This window comes from Lissotriton vulgaris, unplaced genomic scaffold (genome assembly GCF_964263255.1).
Source record: "Lissotriton vulgaris unplaced genomic scaffold, aLisVul1.2 SCAFFOLD_893, whole genome shotgun sequence".
In the NCBI taxonomy this organism is placed as follows: Eukaryota; Metazoa; Chordata; class Amphibia; order Caudata; family Salamandridae; genus Lissotriton; species Lissotriton vulgaris.
The window spans coordinates 839,318-860,366 of NW_028249351.1; the positions used below are offsets into that span (position 1 = coordinate 839,318).

The window sequence follows — 21,049 nt, forward strand, 5'->3', positions numbered from 1 at the left end:
GATTGTAGCGGTTCATTTCTTCTGCATGAGAAAGAAGACTGTTCAATAAATACCTTTAATTGAAAACGCCCGTCTGTCTATTTCTCTGCACCTCTGGTGAAACGAAGCATGCAGGATTGACTAAGTAAAATATCAATCTATTGTTTCCACGACTCTGAAGATATGTTTTATCTTGGCGAAATAAAGTTGTCATGTTTATGCGGTTGTCAGAAACTAATCCTTTCTTGTTTATTCGAGAAAGTTTCTAGTGACCTCTGAGCTAGCTGGCACTCACAATTAAATCTAATACATTCGATAGAGAACTAGTCGACCTAAGTCCTACGTCAATTCAATAGTATATATTATTCCAACGCACAGAGCCGATTGGGAATATAGGAACTTCACTACAGTATCTCATATTGTTATCCTATGGTATCATTGTATGGGTGTATGTAAAGGTATCTCAAGTAATTATCCTATGGTATAGTGGTTTGAGTGTATGTAAAGATATCTCATGTAGTGATACTATGGTGTAATGGTTTGAGTGTATGTAAAGGTATCTCATGTAGTTATCCTAGGGTATAATGGCTTGAGTGTATGTAAGTTATCTCATGTAGTTATCCTGTGATAACATTGTTTGAGTGTATGTTAAGCTATCTCATGTAGTTATCCTGTGGTATAATGGTTTGAGTGTATGTAAAGGTATCTCATGTATTTATCCTATGGTATAATGGTTTGAGTGTATGTAAAGGTATCTCATGTAGTTATCCTATAATAGAATTGTTTGAGTTTATGTTAAGGTATCTCATGTAGTTATCCTAAGGTATAATGGTTTGAATGTATGTAAATGTACCTTATGTAGTTATCCTAAGTTATAATGGTTTTCAGTGTATGTAAAGGGATCTCATGTATTTATCCTATGGTATAATGGTTTGAGTGTATGTAAAGGTATCTCATGTAGTTATACTGTGATAGAATTGTTTGAGTGTATGTTAAGCTATCTCATGTAGTTATGCTGTGGTATAATGGTTTCAGTGTATGTAAAGGTATCTCATGTACTTATCCTATGATCGAATTGTTTGAGTGTATTTTAAGGTATCCAATGTAGTTATCCTGTGGTATAATGGTTTGAATGTATGTAAAGGTATCTCATGTAGTTATCCTATGGTATAATGGTTTGACTGTATGTAAAGGTATCTCATGTATTTATCCTACGGTGTAATGGTTTGAGTGCATGCATAAGTATCTCATGTAGTTATCCTATAATAGAATTGCTTGAGTGTCTGTTAAGGTATCTCATGTATTTACCCTATGGTATAATGGTTTGGGTGCAAGTAAAGGTATCTGACGTAGGTATCCTATGGTATAGTGGTTTGAGTGTATGTAAATAGATCTCATGTAGTTATCCAATGATAGAATTGATTGAGTGTATGTTAAGGCATGTCATGTAGTTATCTTATGGTATAATAGTTTGAGTGTATGTAAAGGTATCTCATGTATTTATCCTATGGTATAATGGTTTGAGTGCATGTAAAGGTATCTCATGTAGTTATTCTATGATAGAATTGTTTGTGTGTATGTTAAGGTATCTCATGTAGTTATCCTATGGTATAATAGTTTGAGTGTATGTAAAGGTATCTCATGCATTTATCCTATGGTATAATGGTTTGAGTGTATGTAAAGGTATCTCATGTAGTTATTCTATGATAGAATTGTTTGTGTGTATGTTAAGGTATCCCATGTAGTTATCCTATGGTATAATAGTTTGAGTGTATGTAAAGGTATCTCATGTATTTATCCTATGGTATAATGGTTTGAGTGCATGTAAAGGTATCTTATGTAGTTATCCTATGGTATAATGGTTTGGGTGCAAGTAAAGGTATCTGACGTAGGTAACCTATGTTATAATAGTTTGAGTGCATGCATAGGTATCTCATGTAGTTATCCTATAATAGAATTGTTTGAGTATATATTAAGCTATCTTATGTAGTTATCCTATGGTATATGGGTTTGAGTGTATGTAAAGGTATCTCATGTAGTTTTCCTATGATAGAATTGTTTGAGTGTATGTAAAGGTATCGCATGTATTTATACTGTGGTATAATGGTTTGAGTGTATGTAAAGGTATCTCATGTATTTATCATGTGGTATAATGGTTTGAGTGTATGTAAAGGTATCTCATGTAGTTATTCTATGATAGAATTGTTTGTGTGGATGTTAAGGTATCTCATGTAGTTATCCTATGGTATAATAGTTTGAGTGTATGTAAAGGTATCTCACGTATTTACCCTATGATATAATGGTTTGAGTGCATTTAAAGGTATCTTATGTAGTTATCCCATGGTATAAGGGATTGAGTGCATGTAATGGTATCTCATGTAGTTATCCTATCGTATAATGGTTTGAGTGTCTGTTAAGGGATCTCATGTAGTTGTCCTGTGGTATAATGGTTTAAGTGTATGTAAAGGTATCTCATGTAGTAATCCTATGGTATAATGCTTTGAGTGTATGTAAAGGTATCTCTTGTAGTAATCCTATGGTATAATGGTTTAAGTGTATGTAAAGGTATCTCATGTAGTAATCCTATGATATAATGCTTTGAGTGTATGTAAAGGTATCTCATGTAGTAATCCTATGGTATAATGGTTTAAGTGTATGTAAAGGTATCTCATGTAGTAATCCTATGGTATAATGCTTTGAGTGTATGTAAAGGTATCTCTTGTAGTTATCCCATGGTATAATGGTTTGAGTGCATGTAAAGGTATCTCTTGTAGTTATCCTATGGTATAATGGTTTGAGTGTATGTAAAGTTATCTCATCTAGTTATCCTATGGTATAATGGTTTAAGTGTATGTAAAGGTATCTCATGTAGTAATCCTATGGTATAATGGTTTAAATGTATGTAAAGGTATCTCATCTACTTATCCTATGGTATAATGGTTTAAGTGTATGTAAAGGTATCTCATGTAGTAATCCTAGGGTATAATGGTTTAAATGTATGTAAAGGTATCTCATCTAGTTATCCTATGGTATAATGGTTTAAGTGTATGTTAAGGTATCTCATGTAGTTATCCTAAGGTATTGTAGTAAAGTCAGGGCCTTGCTTGTGCACATTGCTAAGTTAGCATAGGCTTATAAGAAGTTTAAATGCCATTTTACCTTTTTGCTGCTTTTGCACACAACACTACATGTATGTTGGTGTAAGTTAGGCTGCGTGAATTTCTTCACATGAGAATGTCTTATTTTCCACGTCACTAGACTTACATTTCGACCTTAGTCTGCACAGTGAGTACTGAAGCCTCCAAGGTTATCATAACAATGTTAGGTGTTGTTCGGGCTGATCGGCTCGTGCTCTAGAGACAACATGCGCGCAGCTGCAGTTAGCTGAAATTCTGGCTCCTTTAATATTACACTCCATACATGATTTTAGACACTTGGAGAAAAATCTGTTACCAGAGACCAAGAGCTTTGGCCGATCCTGATGTGATTCACCTTTGCTGATCTTGGAGGTATGGGGTCCCCTATTCAAGCCTAAAAGACCTTCTATATTTTATAAAACATAGTTCCTAGCTAGGGAGGGTGGCATACAAGGCACTATAGGACCTGTTTCCACCATCATTATAATATGATTTTTCCTTTTATGTTTTATGCAATTGTAACAATGCTGATCGTATTATTTTTAATGATGTGCCTTCTTATGTTAGCAAATGTACTGCATCTTAGAGCACTTTGTTAAAATAAACATTTTAAACTTTACAGTGTCACTTTTTTACCCATGTTGTGGACTGGTATGAGAATAGCAAACAAAAGAGTGTTCTTGATTCCCACCATTCCTGAGAGTAACCTAAGTCGCATGTTCTGGGTTGTCTAATCATTGGTTACTTTGCTATAGGACAAAAATCTAATGTGACACTGATGCTAGTGGGTTAGGGGTTCTAGGTACTGAGGTGAGTTTTTGGTCCACCACAATTCACTGATGTATGTCTTGGGTCTCTGTGCACAGTTCTGTGTATGAGCAGAATCTCTGCAACATGGCGCCCAATATAGTTGTCTTATTTTTGAGACTCTAGAGTAGAGCTTATATCAGTCGAACACCCCCTCACTATAGTTTCCGTTTGACAGTGATGACAGATAAACCTTCCTACAGTTAAATAGGTCTTTTCAAGCTTGATCATTTAAAAAAGGTTTCTATTGAATTACTACCCAGTTGTGCTACATTACTTTGCATTGTTCCTGATCTTTTCCATGTCCTTATGGCTGACGTTGACATCCCACAACATAGTAGGGTGACTGTCCGCACTCACTTGCAGATGTATGGCGTCACAGTGGATGGCTTGGCGGTTGTTTTTTGGGTGAGTGATGAAGCAGCATACCCATTTGAGCTCTTCTACTCATGGGTTACCTTTCCAACAGTTGACGCAGGTACCGGTTTGTTTCAAGTCTATACTCCCACAGCCGTGCCTCTACACTACATCCCATATAGGACACTTGAAATCCCTAATAATGCTTGGCATCATCACGTTTGGTTTGATGGCGCCCTTCCCCCATCCTTAAAGAGGGTTTGGTTAGGCCCTTTGTCCATTCCAGGGGCCACGTGGCCGGTCTTGGCCAGCTATACACCACATCTGCATTATAAACAGTCACTACTGAGAAGTTGCGTGTGCTCTATACTTCTTTGGTTAGAGTGCACTAGGCTCTGGCACAATATGTGACCCACAACCTCCAGGCACTGCAGCATGTCCTGTTGGTCCAGCCGGGATCAAAATTAATCACGTCATGGTGAATTTGGTTATGGGCAAGCACCCTCAAGATTAGGATTATATGCCTTTCTGGCTTGCTGAGAAGTTTGACCAACTGGAAGCGGTATTTCCTAATACGACTCCTGTTGAAAAACACAGGATTCTAACCATTAGTTTGCAGAAAGACTTAATACCAGAGGTTACTGATTGTGATACTTGGGGTAAGATATTTGCGGTAGTCTATGCTAAGTGCTTTGGCACTCCGTCCATGGCTGTCCTACCCTCCGTCATTAAGCGTGTAGAAGATGAACACGGTGCAGAGGCAGCTGTTGCATCGGGAATGAGACTCGTTGGAGTGTTTGACGTAGTTTCCAATCTCGTCCTTGCTAATGTTAAGGGAGATGGAGGAAGCTTTCAGGTGTCTAATGTTTTGCGCGACGTCCCCAATGTCGATAAACCCCGTCAGTTACCGAAAGTAAGGCTTATAAGACCATTGGCCAAAATAGTTTGGGTGTTAAGACTTTTGCTAAAACAGCGCAGAAGCAAACTCAGGCGGTGAAATCTGACAAAGATATTTGCCCTAATGTTCCAAAGCAAAATTGGAATAAGAATAAAAAATAGGGCAACAGCAACCGAAACAGGGGTCCCGTCCTGCGTCACCAATACCTGCGTCTACTGAGCGCACATATGATTTGTGTGACCCCACTACTATTGAGTCACCTGGTCATTTTCAGGTTCCTGATCAACGTTCTCCTCGCTCTTTGCAGGAAACATCGGTCTCACAAACCGGTGGAGGAGACGGCGGCAGAGGTCGGAGTGCACAACAAAGCTGTGAGCAGCCCTGCTAGACCGACGGTAAAGGCAAGCAAGACGACTCTCCCCGTCAAAGACTCCAGTTTCAAAAGAAGAAAGTTGCCGCTTTGACAGCGAGGTATGCCATGGACACTGAGAACGCAGGATCGGAATCGGACAAAGGGTGCTGACGCTGCTAGACAGCGCAGCGGAAATTACAGTAGTGCGGGCAGCATTGCCTCCATTTCTGAAGGTGACAGCAACTGACACGTTTGTTACTGTTGAGACAGCTGACACTAGAGTGGCTCCCCCTGAAAGACTACATGAAATAGTCCTTTACTAGAAGGAGACATACGATGTACTATAAAAGGGGTATTTTGTGAAAATCTAACGACTACCTATGACATTCTGTTGGCGGAGGCCGATTGGCCCCCACCTTTTGTCCTGGCTGCTCCGCAAGGGGAGGAGATAATCCTCCCTGTTTTCGCACACACTGTGCCGAAGGAACAGACCCTGCATTTTGCAGCAGAGTGGGCTAAGGTGCTTGCACTAGCGGTGTACCGTACTTAATGTGGATAGGACACATTTTCCCCCAGACATGAGATTCCATTGCGGTCCATGCCACAGCCACAACCCCAATATCCCATATGATGTGAAGCGAAAGCTCCCGTAGCGGAAATCCGTGAACAATTGGAATATCAAGGTGTGATTGAAACGTGCGTGTCTCCGATGAATAATCCTCTTTTTAGTGTGACTAAGCCTGATGGCTTGTACCATTTGGTATTGGATTACTGGCACTTAAACTCACATTGTCAGACCTGCGTGGTACAGAATACTCACAGTTCAGCTCTTGTGGATAGTATCATGCATAAAAGGTTTAAGACCACACTTGACATATCCAATGGCTTCTTTAGCCATAACCTGTTCTCTATTAGTTGTCAATGGACCGCTTTTACCTGTGGCGGAAAACAAAAACAGTTCTGGAGATTAGCTATTGGCTATAAGAACAGTCATGGCGTCTTTTCCGCCTGCATTGTCTCTCTTTTGGAGAGACTCGACCCTGATGCGTGTCCGTATGTTGATGACATTTATCTCACAGACGACAAATTATGGTCGCATCTGTGTCGCGTTGACCGCATCATTTGTATGTTTGTGCACTTCGGTTACAAATTTAACTTTGCAAAATCACACATTGCAGAGTACACAGTGTTGTTCCTGGGCTATGAGCTTAACAATGAAGGTCGAGGTTTAGCACCTCACTTCCTGGAGAAATGCGCACAGTTGTGCGCTCCTACAACTCTGAAAAAACTACAATGTTTACTGGGTTTTCAAAATTTCTGGCGTACTTATATTCCCGAATATGCCCAGCGTATCAAGCTTCTTTATGCCTTTGTACAACCTACTTTTACCAAATCTTGCTGGCTGCCTGAACATTCTGCAATTTTGCAATCTTTTCAGTCTGATCTTCTTGAATCTAAGTATTTACTGACTCATGATAACCACACCAACCTGGTAATAAGAATCATACCTGGGGCGGTGGGTTTCACGTACCTGACATTTAATGAGGGTGACACAGTCCCTATTGCTTACAAGTCACACTTGAACACTTTGGCTGAAATGCAATTTTCCACAGTCGAGAAAGTTTTGACTGCAGTGCAGATGGCGATTCTGAAAGAACGGGCACTGTCGCAGGGGAAACGCATGTTGGTTGTTACACTGTATCCTGCCTTGGAGGCAGTGACGAATGCCAGTGTACCAAATTTGAAAGCTTTGTATCCTTGGTAGATACAATGGTCGACATCTTTGACGTCTCCAGATGTCACCTTTATTTTTGATTCTTCTTTGCAGACTCAAGAGTACATGCAGTAAGAATTTGTTCACCCGGCTCCTCTGACCATGCGCCCATTTCCATTGTATCATTTACACAGACGGAACGGCGCAGCCAGCGACGGAGTCAAAGCATGCGTATTCAGGAGCCTGCGGAATAGTGGTGGGTATTATGGTGAATGGAGATTTCAAGTCCGATGTCATGCATACACAGACATTAGGGGACTGTACCGCCCAATTGGCTGAGCTACGTGCTCTGATGCTTGCACTGTAGTACGCTGACCCTAGTGTGACTACTCTTATCCTTATCGTAAGTGACTCTTACTACTGTGTTCAGTCTTACAATGACAATTTATTCTTTTGGACTCAGAATGACTATCGTGATTCCAAAGGTAGCACGATTAAACACAAAATGCTATGGGTTCGAGTGGCCGAGCTTAAAGAATGGCTGCCACTCGCGTTTGTAATTCATACTCTTGGTCACCAAGGCGTGGGGGTACACGCTATTGGTAACTGTCTTGCTGATGAAACAGCGAAGACCGCAGTTGCGACATACTTAGTAACAGCAGTTACACGTTCCAAAGGTAAGATTGATGATGACATCTTGGCAGCTATTGCCGCAACAGAGAAGGGAGGTAATTTCCCGAGAAGTTTCCCTACTAAATACTTTTATCTTTTAAGTCCTGATAAAGTTCCCTATGTGAGAATTAACGACGTTGGTGACAGGTTTATTCCCAACGCGGACCGCAGGCAGTCTTTGATAACAGCGGCACACAAGGGCATGGCCTCGGCTCACGCCGGCCTGTCAGCTACTCTATCTCTCGTACAACAGCATTTCTGGTGGTGAGGATTGTACAAACAGACGTGTGATTATGTCCTTCATTGTGACATATGCCAGCAGATAAAACCTTCAACTGCTGCGCGCTTGCCCCAGACACAGTTGTGCATATCTAATAAACCACTTGGGCGTGTTTATTTAGATCACTGCGGTCCTTTCTCCTCTGATACTGCGTATGAGTACATCTTAGTTGCAGTTGATTCGTGCACACGCTTTGTTTGGGTGTGGCTGGAAAGGAGTGCTGGTGCCCGCACTGTCATTATGGATTTGCGTGTCTTTGCGGGAATTTTTGCAAGTGGGACCTTTCATTCGTACCAGGGTCCAGCGTTTGACTCTAAGGCATACAAGGATGCCGTGCGTTCATTGGGGTTCCAAGATAAATTTTGTCTCCATACAGGCCTGAGGGCAATAGTGTTATGGAGCGAATGAACTGTGACTTAAAGCAATCCTTGACAGCTAAGGTTTTAGGTACAGGCCAGAACTGGCTAGCCCATCTCTATAGCGTACATTGTGCACTTAATATTCTCCCAAGAAGGTCTCTGGGTGGGCGGACCCCATACGAAATGCTCTTTGGCATCAAAATGTTTGTTCCGGATCTTGAGGTTCTAGACCTGGCAGTGTCTGCTGCATCCTTTGACGTAGATGAACATCCTGCTGTTTTACAGAATCTACAAAAGACCAGAGAAAGTCTTGCAAAGGAACATTTGCCCTTCACATCTGATGCTGCTCTTCAGATTCTGTTAGTTGGCTGGCTACCCGGAGTTGGTGACCTGGTCCGTGAGAAAGTGGAGAACAAGAAGGAATTTGGCCCCTTATAGCGTGCACCATTTCCTGTGCTTGGCGTGCAGGGTACAAGAACAGTCATTTTACCACCACTTACTGGTTGCAAGGAAAACAGGTACATCTCTATTGACAATGTCAAATTACAGCGAGTGGCCGATTCTTCTTAGTATGACTCCAGCGGTCTCTTGTTCAGCAATGCTGAGAAATTCTGTTTTGTCTCCGGCAAGGCCCACCAGGCTTGATGTTGCATTTGAGATCTCATGAAGTTATCCTAAGGTATAATGTTTTCAGTGCATTTAAAGGTATCTCCTGTAGTTATCCTATGATAGACTTGTTTGAGTGTATGTTAATGTATCTCATGTACTTATCCTATGGTATAATAGTTTGAGTGTATGTTAAGGTATCTCATGTAGTTATCCTAAGGTATACTGGTTTGAGTGTATGTAAAGGTATCTCATGTAGTTATCCTATGATAGAATTGTGTGAGCGTATGTAAAGGTATCTCATGTAGTTATCCTATGATAGAATTGCGTGAGCGTATGTAAAGGATTCTCATGTAGTTATCCTATGATAGAATTGTTTGAGTGCATGTACAGGTATTTCATGTAGTTATCTTATGATATAATTGTTTGAGTGTATGTAAAGGTATCTTATGTAGTTATTATGTGATATAATATTTTGAGTGTATGTAAAGGTATCTCAAGTAGTTACCGTATGGTATAATGGTTTGAGCGCATGTAAAGGTATCTCATGTAGTAATCCAATGGTATAATGGTTTGAGTGTATGTAAAGGTATCTCATGTAGTTATCCTTTTGTATAATGGTTAGAGTTTATGTATAGGTATCTCATGTAGTTATCCTATGATAGAATTGTTTGAGTGCATGTTAAGGTATCTCATGTAGTTATCCTAAGGTATAATGGTTGGAGTGTATGTAAAGGTATCTAATGTAGTTATCCTATGATAGAATTGTTTGAGTGTATGTTAAGGTATCTCATGTAGTTATCCTATGTTATAATAGTTTTAGTGTATGTAAAGGTATCTAATGTAGTTATCCTATGATATAATTGTGTGAGTGTATGTTAAGTTATCTCATGTAGTTATCCTGTGGTGTAATGGTTTGACTGTATGAAAAGGTATCTCATGTAGTTATCCTATGGTATAATTGTTTGAGTGTATGTTAATGTATGTCATGTAGTTATCCTATAATAGAATTGTTTGAGTGTATGTTAAGGCATCTCATGTAGTTATACTAAGGTGTAATGGTTTCAGTGCATGTAAAGGTATCTCATGTAGTTATCCTATGATAGAATTGTTTGAGTGTATGTTAAGGTATCTCATGTAGTTTTCCTATGGTATAATAGTTTGAGTATATGTAAAGGTATCTCATGTAGAGATCCTATGGTATAATGGTTTGAGTGCATGTAAAGATATAACATGTAGTTATCCTTTGGTATAATGGTTAGAATTTATGTAAAGGTATCTCATGTAGTTATCCTATGATAGAAATATGTGAGTGTATGTTAAGGTATCTCATGTAGTTATCCTGTGGTATAATGGTTTGAGTGTATGTAATGGTATCTCATGTAGTTAACCTATGGTATAATCGTTTGAATGTATGTGAAGGTATCTCATGTAATTATCCTATGATAGAATTGTGTGAGTGTATGTTAAGGTATCTCATGTAGTTATCCTGTGGTATAATGGTTTGACTGTATGCAAAGGTATCTCTTGTAGTTATCCTATGGTATAATCGTTTGAGTGTATGTAAAGGTATCTCATGTAGTTATCCTATGGTATAATGGTGTGAGTGTATGCACAGGTATCTCATGTAGAGATCCTATGGTATAATGGGTTGAGTGCATGTAAAGGTATTACATGTAGTTACCCTTTGGTATAATGGTTAGAATTTATGTAAAGGTATGTCATGTAGTTCTCCTATGATAGAAATATTTGAGTGTATGTTAAGGTATCTCATGTAGTTATTCTGTGGTATAATGGTTTGAGTGTATGTAATGGCATCTCATGTAGTTATCCTATGGTATAACTGTTTGAATGTATGTAAAGGTATCTCATGTAGTTATATTATGATAGAATTATTTGAGTGTATGTTAAGGTATCTCATGTAGTTATCATGTGGTATACTATTTTGAGTGTATGTAAAGGTATCTCAAGTAGTTATCGTATGGTATAATGGTTTGAGTGTATGTAAAGGTGTCTCATGTAGCTATCCTATCATATAATGGTTTGTGTGCATGTAAAGGTATCTCATGTAGTTATCCTATCGTATAATGGTTTGTGTGCATGTAAAGGTATCTCATGTAGTTATCTAATGGTATAATGGTTTGAGTGTATGTAAAGGTATCTCATGTAGTTATCCTATGGTATAAGTGTTTGAGTGTATGTTAAGGTATCTCATGTAGTTATCCTATAATAGAATTGTTTGAGTGTATGTTAAGGCAGCTCATGTAGTTATCCTATGGTATAATGGTTTCAGTGCATGTAAAGGTATCTCATGTAGTTATCTTATGATGTAATTGTTTGAGTGTATGTTAAGGTATCTCATGTAGTTATCCTATGGTATAATGGTTTCAGTGCATGTAAAGGTATCTCATGTAGTTATCCTATGATAGAATTATTTGAGTGTATGTTAAGGTATCTCATGTAGTTATCCTGTGGTATAATGGTTTGAGTGTATGTAATGGTATCTCATGTAGTTATCCTATGGTATAATCGTTTGAGTGAATGTAAAGGTAACTCATGTAATTATCCCATGATAGAATTGTGTGAGTGTATGTAAAGGTATCTCATGTAGTTATCCTATGATATAATTATTTGAGTGTATGCAATGGTATCTCATGAAGTTATCCCATGGTATAATGGTTTGAGTGTATGTAAAGGTATCTAATGTAGTTATCCTATGGTATATTGGTTTGAGTGAATGTAGTTATCCTTTGGTATAATGGTTAGAATTTATGTAAATGTATCTCATGTAGTTTTCCTATGATAGAATTATTTGAGTGTATTTTAAGGTATCTCATGTAGTTATCCTGTGGTACGATGGTTTTAGTGTATGTAATGCTATCTCATGTAGTTATCCTATGGTATAATCGTTTGAGTGTATGTAAAGGTATCTCATGTAATTATCCTATGATAAAATTGTGTGAGTGTATGTTAAGGTATCTCATGTAGTTATATTGTGGTATAATGGTTTGACTGTATGCAAAGGTATCTCATGTAGTTATCCTATGGTATAATGGTTTGAGTGTATGTAAAGGTATCTCATGTAGTTATCCTATGGTATAATGGTTTGAGTGTATGTAAAGGTATCTCATGTAGTTATACTATGGTATAATGGTGTGAGTGCATGTAAAGGTATTACATGTAGTTATCCTATGGTATAATGGATTGAATGTATGTAAAGGTATCTCATGTAGTTATCCTATGGTATAATGGTTTGAGTGTATGTAAAGGTATCTCATGTAGTTATCCTATGGTATAATGGTTTAAGTGTATGTAAAGGCATCTCATGTAGTTATCCTATGGTATAATGTTGTGAGTGTATGTAAAGGTATCTCATGTAGTTATCCTATGGTATAATGGTTTGAGTGTATGTAAAGGTATCTCATGTAGTTATCCTATGGTATAATGGATTGAGTGTATGTAGAGGTATCTCATGTAGTTATCCTATGGTATAATGGTTAGAGTGTATGTAAAGATATCTCATGTAGTTAACTTATGGTATAATTGCTTGAGTGTATGTTAATGTATCTCATGTAGTTATCCTATAATAGAATTGTTTAAGTGTATGTTAAGGTATCTCATGTAGTTATCCTATGATATAATAGTATGAGTATATGTAAAGGTATCTCATGTAGAGATCCTATGGTATAATGGTTTGAGTGCATGTAAAGGTATTACATGTAGTTATCCTTTGGTATAATGGTTAGAATTTATGTAAAGATATCTCATGTAGTTATCCTATGATAGAAATATTTGAGTGTGTGTTAAGGTATCTCATGTAGTTATCCTGTGGTATAATGGTTTGAGTGTATGTAATGGTATCTCATGTAGTTATCCTATGGTTTAGTCGTTTGAATGTATGTGAAGGTATCTCATGTAATTATCCTATGATAGAATTGTGTGAGTGTATGTTAAGTTATCTCATGTAGTTATCCTGTGGTATAATGGTTTGACTGTATGCAAAGGTATCTCTTGTAGTTATCCTATGGTATAATGGTTTGAGTGTATGTAAAGGTATCTCATGTAGTTATCCTATGGTATGATGGTTTGAGTCTATGTAAAGGTATCTCATGTAGTTATCCTATGGTATAATGGTTTGTGTGCATGTAAGGGTATCTCATGTAGTTATCTTATGGTATAATGGTTTGAGTGTATGTAAAGGTATCTCATGTAGTTATCCTTTGGTATAATGGTTAGAGTTTATGTAAAGGTATCTCATGTAGTTATCCTATAATAGAATTGTTTGAGTGCATGTTAAGGTATTTCATGTAGTTATCCCAAGGTATAATGGTTGGAGTGTATGTAAAGGTATCTCATGTAGTTATCCTATGATAGAATTGTTTGAGTGTATGTTAAGGTATCTCATGTAGTTATAATATGGTATAATAGTTTGAGTGCATGTAAAGGTATTATATGTAGTTATCCTTTGGTATAATGGTTTGAGAGTTTGTAAAGGTATCTAATGTAGTTATCCTATGATAGAATTGTGTGAGTGTATGTTAAGTTATCTGATGTAGTTATCCTGTGGTATAATGGTTTTTCTGTATGAAAAGGTATCTCATGTAGTTATCCTATGGTATAATTGTGTGAGTGTATGTTAAGTTATCTGATGTAGTTATCCTGTGGTATAATGGTTTTTCTGTATGAAAAGGTATCTAATGGAGTTATCCTATGATAGAATTGTGTGAGTGTATGTTAAGTTATCTGATGTAGTTATCCTGTGGTATAATGGTTTGAGTGGATGTAAAGGTATCTCATGTAGTTATCCTATGGTATAATTGTTTGAGTGTATGTTAAGGTATCTCATGTAGAAATCCTATAATAACATTGTTTGAGTATATGTTAAGGCATCTCATGTAGTTATACTATGGTATAATGGTTTGAGTGTATGTAAAGGTATCTCACGTAGTTATCCTATGGTATAATGGTTTAAGTGTATGTAAAGGTATCTCACGTAGTTATCCTATGGTATAATGGTTTGAGTGTATGTAAAGGTATCTCACGTAGTTATCCTATGGTATAATGGTTTCAGTGTATGTAAAGGTATCTCATGTAGTTATCCTATGGTATAATGGTTTGAGTGTATGTAAAGGTATCTCACGTAGTTATCCTATGGTATAATGGTTTGAGTGTGTGCAAAAGTATTGCATGTCGTTTTCCTTTGGTATAATGGTTAGAGTGTATGTAAAGGTATCTCATGTAGTTATCCTATGATAGAATTGTTTGAGTGTATGTTAAGGTATCTCATGTAGTTATCCTGTGGTATAATGGTTTCAATGTATGTAAAGGTATCTCATGTAGTTATCCTATGGTATAATGGTTTCAGTGTATTTAAAGGTATCTCATGTAGTTATCCTATGGTATAATGGTTTGAGTGTATGTAAAGGTATCTCACGTAGTTATCCTATGGTATCATGGTTTGAGTGTATGTAAAGGTATCTCACGTAGTTATCCTATGGTATAATGGTTTGAGTGTATGTAAAGGTATCTCACGTAGTTATCCTATGGTATAATGGTTTCAGTGTATGTAAAGGGATCTCATGTAGTTATCCTATGGTATAATGGTTTGAGTGTATGTAAAGGTATCTCACGTAGTTATCCTATGGTATAATGGTTTGAGTGTATGTAAAGGTATCTCACGTAGTTATCCTATGGTATAATGGTTTGAGTGTATGTAGGGTGGAATTCAAGATATGCTGCACAATTCATAAATGCCTGTTTGGCACTGGTCCAAAGTACCTATCAGAAAAATGTAGACCTTATGAGCCAGCCCGCTCTCTGCGCTCTCAGAATCAATCTTTGCTTCAGGTACCACGTATTAAAAAGGAAAGACAGGGAGGCCGAGCTCTATCCTACAGAGGCCCTGCCCTCTGGTACTCCCTGCCCCTCGCTCTTAGGCAAAACTCTAATTTAGCCACCTTTAGGAAATGTTTACAGACACATTTGTTCCTGACCATGTAGATACTTTCTCTTCTGGCCCTGATTGTCTTTTATTTGAACATAGCTTTGGTAACGAACACAAGCGCGGAGATACCCCTCCGGGGGTCGAATTCCAGCGCTATACAAGCGATTAAATAAATAAATAAAGGTATCTCATGTAGTTATCCTATGGTATAATTGTTTGAGTGTATGTAAAAGTATCTCATGTAGTTATCCTATGGTATAATGGTTTGAGTGCATAAAAAGGTATTACATGTAGTTATCCTTTGGTATAATGGTGTGAGTGTATGTAAAGGTATCGCATGTATTTATCCTGTGGTATAATGGTTTGAGTGTATGTAAAGGTATCTTATGTAGTTATCCTATGGTATAATGGTGTCAGTGTATGTAAAAGTATCTCATGTATTTATCCTGTGGTATAATGGTTTGTGTGTATGTAAAGGTATCTCATGTAGTTATCCTAATGTATGGGTCCATCCCTCTTGGACCTACATTGGATATCTCTGAGTCAGGGGTTTACAGTGTTTCACCATTATATATTCATTGTTTCTGTTATGCCATGTTATCGGTTTTCCAATCAGATCGAATATTTCCCTTACTTTATTACATTTGTACTTTGCCAACTAGCTCACATTTCTCTGAGATCTTTTGTTCTGGACATTTCTCTCATTTCAATGGGTTTTTTGATAAATAAAAGGCAGGTGACCTGGCAAGAAAATATATTTAAACCTAACAATGCTCCTGTGAAGGTGCTTCAAAGTTTAATATCTGGTACTATATTTTTGAAATCAACAAACGATTTAAAATGTTGAAATAAAGTCAACTTACCTGCACGGAAACATAGTGTCTGTCTCAGGTAGGGCGATAAACCTATCCAGGAAGAGTAATCTTCAGTTCCAGGCTTGTGTCTTACACAGGTGTAGTCCTGTCCACCAAGTCCTTCTTGTGTGTTATGTTGGTCACACTGGGTCACTGTTGCAGTGGAAAAAGGAGAGGACTGATTTAAAGAGGGAGAGATAGAGAGAGAGCGAGAGAGAGAGAATGTGAGAGATGAAATAAAAGGGCTCGGAAGAAAGAGAGCTACAGGCAGAGAGAGTTAGAGAAAGAGAGAGAGAGAGAGAACGAAAGAGAGAGAGAGAGAGAGACAAAACGTTGAGAGAAAGACTAGGAGAACATGAACGACACAGAGCAAGAGAATGGGTAAACAGGAAGTGATAAGGGAGAATGAGTGAAATTCAGATAGAGTGAAAGAAAGGGGTGAAATATAGAGGAAGCAAGAGAAAGAGGGATACAGGTAGATCAATAAATAGAGAGATAGAGGGGGAAGTGGAAGAGAGTGAGAGCAAAACTGAAAAAGATTGAAGGAAAAATAAAGTATGTAAAATATTACTCTTTTAGTATTATTCCATTATAAATTCCATTCTTCATAAATACTTTTGTAAATCAGCCCCAATGTTTTTAATCCTGGCTATATTGTCCATAGGCACAAGGTGGGAGGGAGAGGATAGAGAAAAGGTTAATGAGAGAAACAGAAAAAAGAACAGAGAAGACGAAACTTCAGAGAGAAAGAAAAAGAGAATGGAGGAGAACCAGAGGCAGAATGAGAGAAGAAAATAAGCTAGAAAGTCCGGAAAGATATAGAGAAAGAGAGGTTGAGGTAGAGATAGAGAGAAGGAGGATGAGGAGTGAGAGAGATGGAGGAATCAAGAGAGAGATAGAGTGAGAGGGAAATAGACAGGAAGAGTGAAGGAGTCAGGGACATCATTCTAGGCCAGCAATGTGGCTACAATTCTAGAAATCTTTCATCAGCAAAGAGGGTACGAGATGCAATGTCTACACCTCACACCGCGACAGCGAAGCAGATATAATTATATTTGCTTGTGTATAAGTTGATATTCTGGTGATATTAATATTAACCCTATTATTATATTGAGAGTAGAGATGTCTTGTTGCCGTGCATCTTTGCCATAACACACTTCTTCGGCTACTACACCTCTCTTCACCTGGGCAGAAAGTCCCCCTCTCAATGCAGGACTGATTCACAAAGTTAACTTACACTTTTAAGTAAGTTTACACTTTTGAGTAAGTTACCTACTTTGTGGTATTCACAAACTCCACTTTTGTAATAACTTACACTTTTGTAGTATATCCAGCACTACTGATGGCCAACCACTGGTATTGTAACACCCTTCCATAGAAAATTAAATCCCATAGGAAAAAATATTAAATGAAATGAAATGATTTTAAATAGATACAAATCTAATGAAATGTAAATTAATAATAACATATTTAGTGCATATTTGTTATTTAATTATACAATATTATGGCTGAGATACCCGCCACCCCCTCTCAACACAATCCCCAAAAGGAGGGAAACCGGAAACAGTTCTTGAAGTTTTTGGAAGTGGGATGGAGTGACCATCCCGGCCGTATTTATTAAAACAAAATTAAAAACATTAAACGTTTCATGTTATGTACAATTTCATTACCACATTGCGATGTTTGGCTAACCTTCACAGATTCTCTAATACAGAGGTTCTCCTAGCCGAACTAGCATCCTACAAAACATTTTCTTGACATATTGAAATTGTACATCCTAACGCTTAAGGGCCAACGGCAAGGTCATAACCGGTGTCAAGATCCCTAACCAGACTTACCCCTCCCACTTGGGAGGGGCGACCGCACGGAGGCGTACCTCAAGTGCAACTACTACCAATTTCCCTTGACTTGACGGGGGCACCTAAAAACTCGACGCCAGTTAAAGGTCGTTCGAATACTCGTGTGAGGTATCTATAAGGTATCGTAGCCCTTATCCCAACCCCACACAACTTACCGCATCTGCCGTCGCAGATGTCACTGGCCCCGGGAAATTCCCCAGGAGGGGGCTGTAACCCCTCCTACAAAGGAAGGGGCCTTGACCGCCTTTCCTTTACTTCCGGCGACCCATCCTTAGAAGGGACCGCCTCCCCATTGAGGGGCCAATGGCCACCTCTCCCGAGCGCTCCCATCCGTGTTGGGTGACGCCCACTCATAGGGATCTACTAATTAGTGCTCACCGATCATGACCTTACCGCCTACCAAAATAAATACGACAGAGCTAACTAAACCTAAGAATACATTGGCCACTATGACCGAAAGAACACGCTTTAAAAAATCAACACTATATCTGAGTCATTTTAATGGCAAAACATACTCAAAACAGACGATTCTTTATTATACTCAACATCAACATGACACCACAACCTGTAAACGAAAGAGAAGCACAATTAATCAACTTTATTACAAACAACTGGCTGTCCTCAGGGGCTGGTGGGTGGGTCAAAATTGGCTCCTCGTTCTGTCCCGAGCTCACGTGCAGCGAGGAGGTGCAGCTTCCGGGCACAAGAACAAGAGGATGTCTTCTGGTCTTGCGTCCCTTTTTATCCGTCTTCAGGGCGGGCGTACACCCGCCCCTGCCTGCCCCTAGGGCGTGGCTGGCTGCGTCAGTGTCTAGGCCAGCCCACTCTAGGGCGGGAACGGGCGCGCCCCGGCTACGCCGCTTCGGGCATACCAGCCGAGACGCGCCCCCCGCCCAAAAATGGCTTCCCGGGGGGATCGAGGTACTCTGCCATAAGTTCGGGGGGACCGATTTGGTCGCCCCTTTCCATATGGCTGAGATACCCGCCACCCCCTCTCAACACAATCCCCAAAAGGAGGGAAACCGGAAACAGTTCTTGAAGTTTTTGGAAGTGGGATGGAGTGACCATCCCGGCCGTATTTATTAAAACAAAATTAAAAACATTAAACGTTTCATGTTATGTACAATTTCATTACCACATTGCGATGTTTGGCTAACCTTCACAGATTCTCTAATACAGAGGTTCTCCTAGCCGAACTAGCATCCTACAAAACATTTTCTTGACATATTGAAATTGTACATCCTAACGCTTAAGGGCCAACGGCAAGGTCATAACCGGTGTCAAGATCCCTAACCAGACTTACCCCTCCCACTTGGGAGGGGCGACCGCACGGAGGCGTACCTCAAGTGCAACTACTACCAATTTCCCTTGACTTGACGGGGGCACCTAAAAACTCGACGCCAGTTAAAGGTCGTTCGAATACTCGTGTGAGGTATCTATAAGGTATCGTAGCCCTTATCCCAACCCCACACAACTTACCGCATCTGCCGTCGCAGATGTCACTGGCCCCGGGAAATTCCCCAGGAGGGGGCTGTAACCCCTCCTACAAAGGAAGGGGCCTTGACCGCCTTTCCTTTACTTCCGGCGACCCATCCTTAGAAGGGACCGCCTCCCCATTGAGGGGCCAATGGCCACCTCTCCCGAGCGCTCCCATCCGTGTTGGGTGACGCCCACTCATAGGGATCTACTAATTAGTGCTCACCGATCATGACCTTACCGCCACAGGACCGGATAGTTGACCGGCTATCCGGACCCCCCACAAAACTCCTACGTAAAGGTCATGTATCAATGTTTATCAACCATGCTAAGAAGTCTCCTATGAGTAACTCATTTCCCACCCGAGACAAATGCACACCATCCCCCGAATACATACTGTCCTCCTTAATACAACCATGCGAGATAGAATGCAATGTCTTGGAACGGAACAACCTACTCACTTTGTTATTAAGTTTTCTAACAGAATGGTTCATAGCAGGAATCGATATAGCCCCCCGCCACACTTTACGTGGGATCATATGAGACCACGCGATGATGCACCCCGGAACTTTCCTCGCCAACCAACTTACAGTGGAAAGCATTGCCTCTAGGAGAAGTCGTCTACCGGTAGTGACCAAATCATTGCCCCCCAAATGTACTATGACTATAGACGGCGGTGACCTTGTCCGCCCTAACAAACCCTCAAAGAATGCTTGAAACTGGTCAATACAGAGGCCGCCCCTTCCGTAGAAGGACACCCTGTACCCGTATTCCCAGGCTACGTGAATCATGTCACCTGCTTCGAATACGTCTGCGGCGCGCCTCACGTATGAGTGGCCCACGACCCACACCTCCTTTCTCACAGCCGGTGATGTCTGACCGCTGGCCCGGTGTTGGGTCGACTGCATAGTCCGCCCCGCCTCGTAGGCTTGCGAAACTGAAAACCAAACAAAAACAAGAGGCGTGAGTACATCGTTACAGCTTTACCACATGTGCAACCGCACATACCTCTTATAACAATTATAACTGCATAGTCCGCCCCGCCTCGTAGGCTTGCGAAACTGAAACCAAACAAAAACAAGAGGCGTGAGTACATCGTTACAGCTTTACAACATGTGCAACCGCACATACCTCTTATAACAATTGGAGGACCAACGCCCCACTCGTTTTACTTGTTCAACACTAAGACCCCTGGCTGTAGCTTCAGTAGCAGCCCCTATCCGAAAGGAATGGGTCCCGAACTCACCCGGGTCCAAGCCCGCTGCGGTAATTGACATCGCAAGCACCCGCTGAAACTGAAACTTCGTCAGTGGGGTGGCGTCCGCGTGTCTCAACAATGTCCCCTCCCATGATGCCACCCTTCGTGCTAGGTAATCTTCTAAACACTTTACCGGACACATGGAGGATCCAGGAATCCTGTGAATGATTATGCAGTCACCTATCCCATCTTGGTCGGTCTTGGACCTGACAACGGAGACAGTCATCGTCTCGCCCCTGATCTGAACGTGCTCCAGGCACAAACCCCCCTCCACATCCCGTTTGTTCCTCGCTACTAATTCACATATCCTCATCGCTCCGTGAAATGCAAGCGTAAAAGCAGCTCGGAACAACAACGTCTCAAACTGAGACGAGCATGTGGCAGGGAGTGCGGCCAGCAACAGGGACAACCTATCCAGACCTATCGGGCGCCTCTCATCTACTCTGCGACCCTCAAGGCGTTGCCACCCACGCAGCGCTTTTTGTACCACGAAAGAC

The 21,049-nt window shown here is 40.0% G+C and overlaps 1 protein-coding gene across 1 annotated transcript in view; it reads right to left on the reverse strand.

The window, feature by feature from the left end:
• LOC147663597 (collagen alpha-1(XII) chain-like) overlaps nt 1–16,112 on the reverse strand; it is a gene marked incomplete at its 5' end in the record, with an annotated part of 119,170 nt that extends 103,058 nt beyond the window's left edge. The window contains one exon of the mRNA XM_086950332.1: nt 15,969–16,112. Within this exon, the coding sequence (XP_086806458.1) occupies nt 15,969–16,112 (144 nt within the window). The remainder of the gene's footprint in view (nt 1–15,968) is intronic.
• Nucleotides 16,113–21,049: the final 4,937 nt, after the last annotated feature.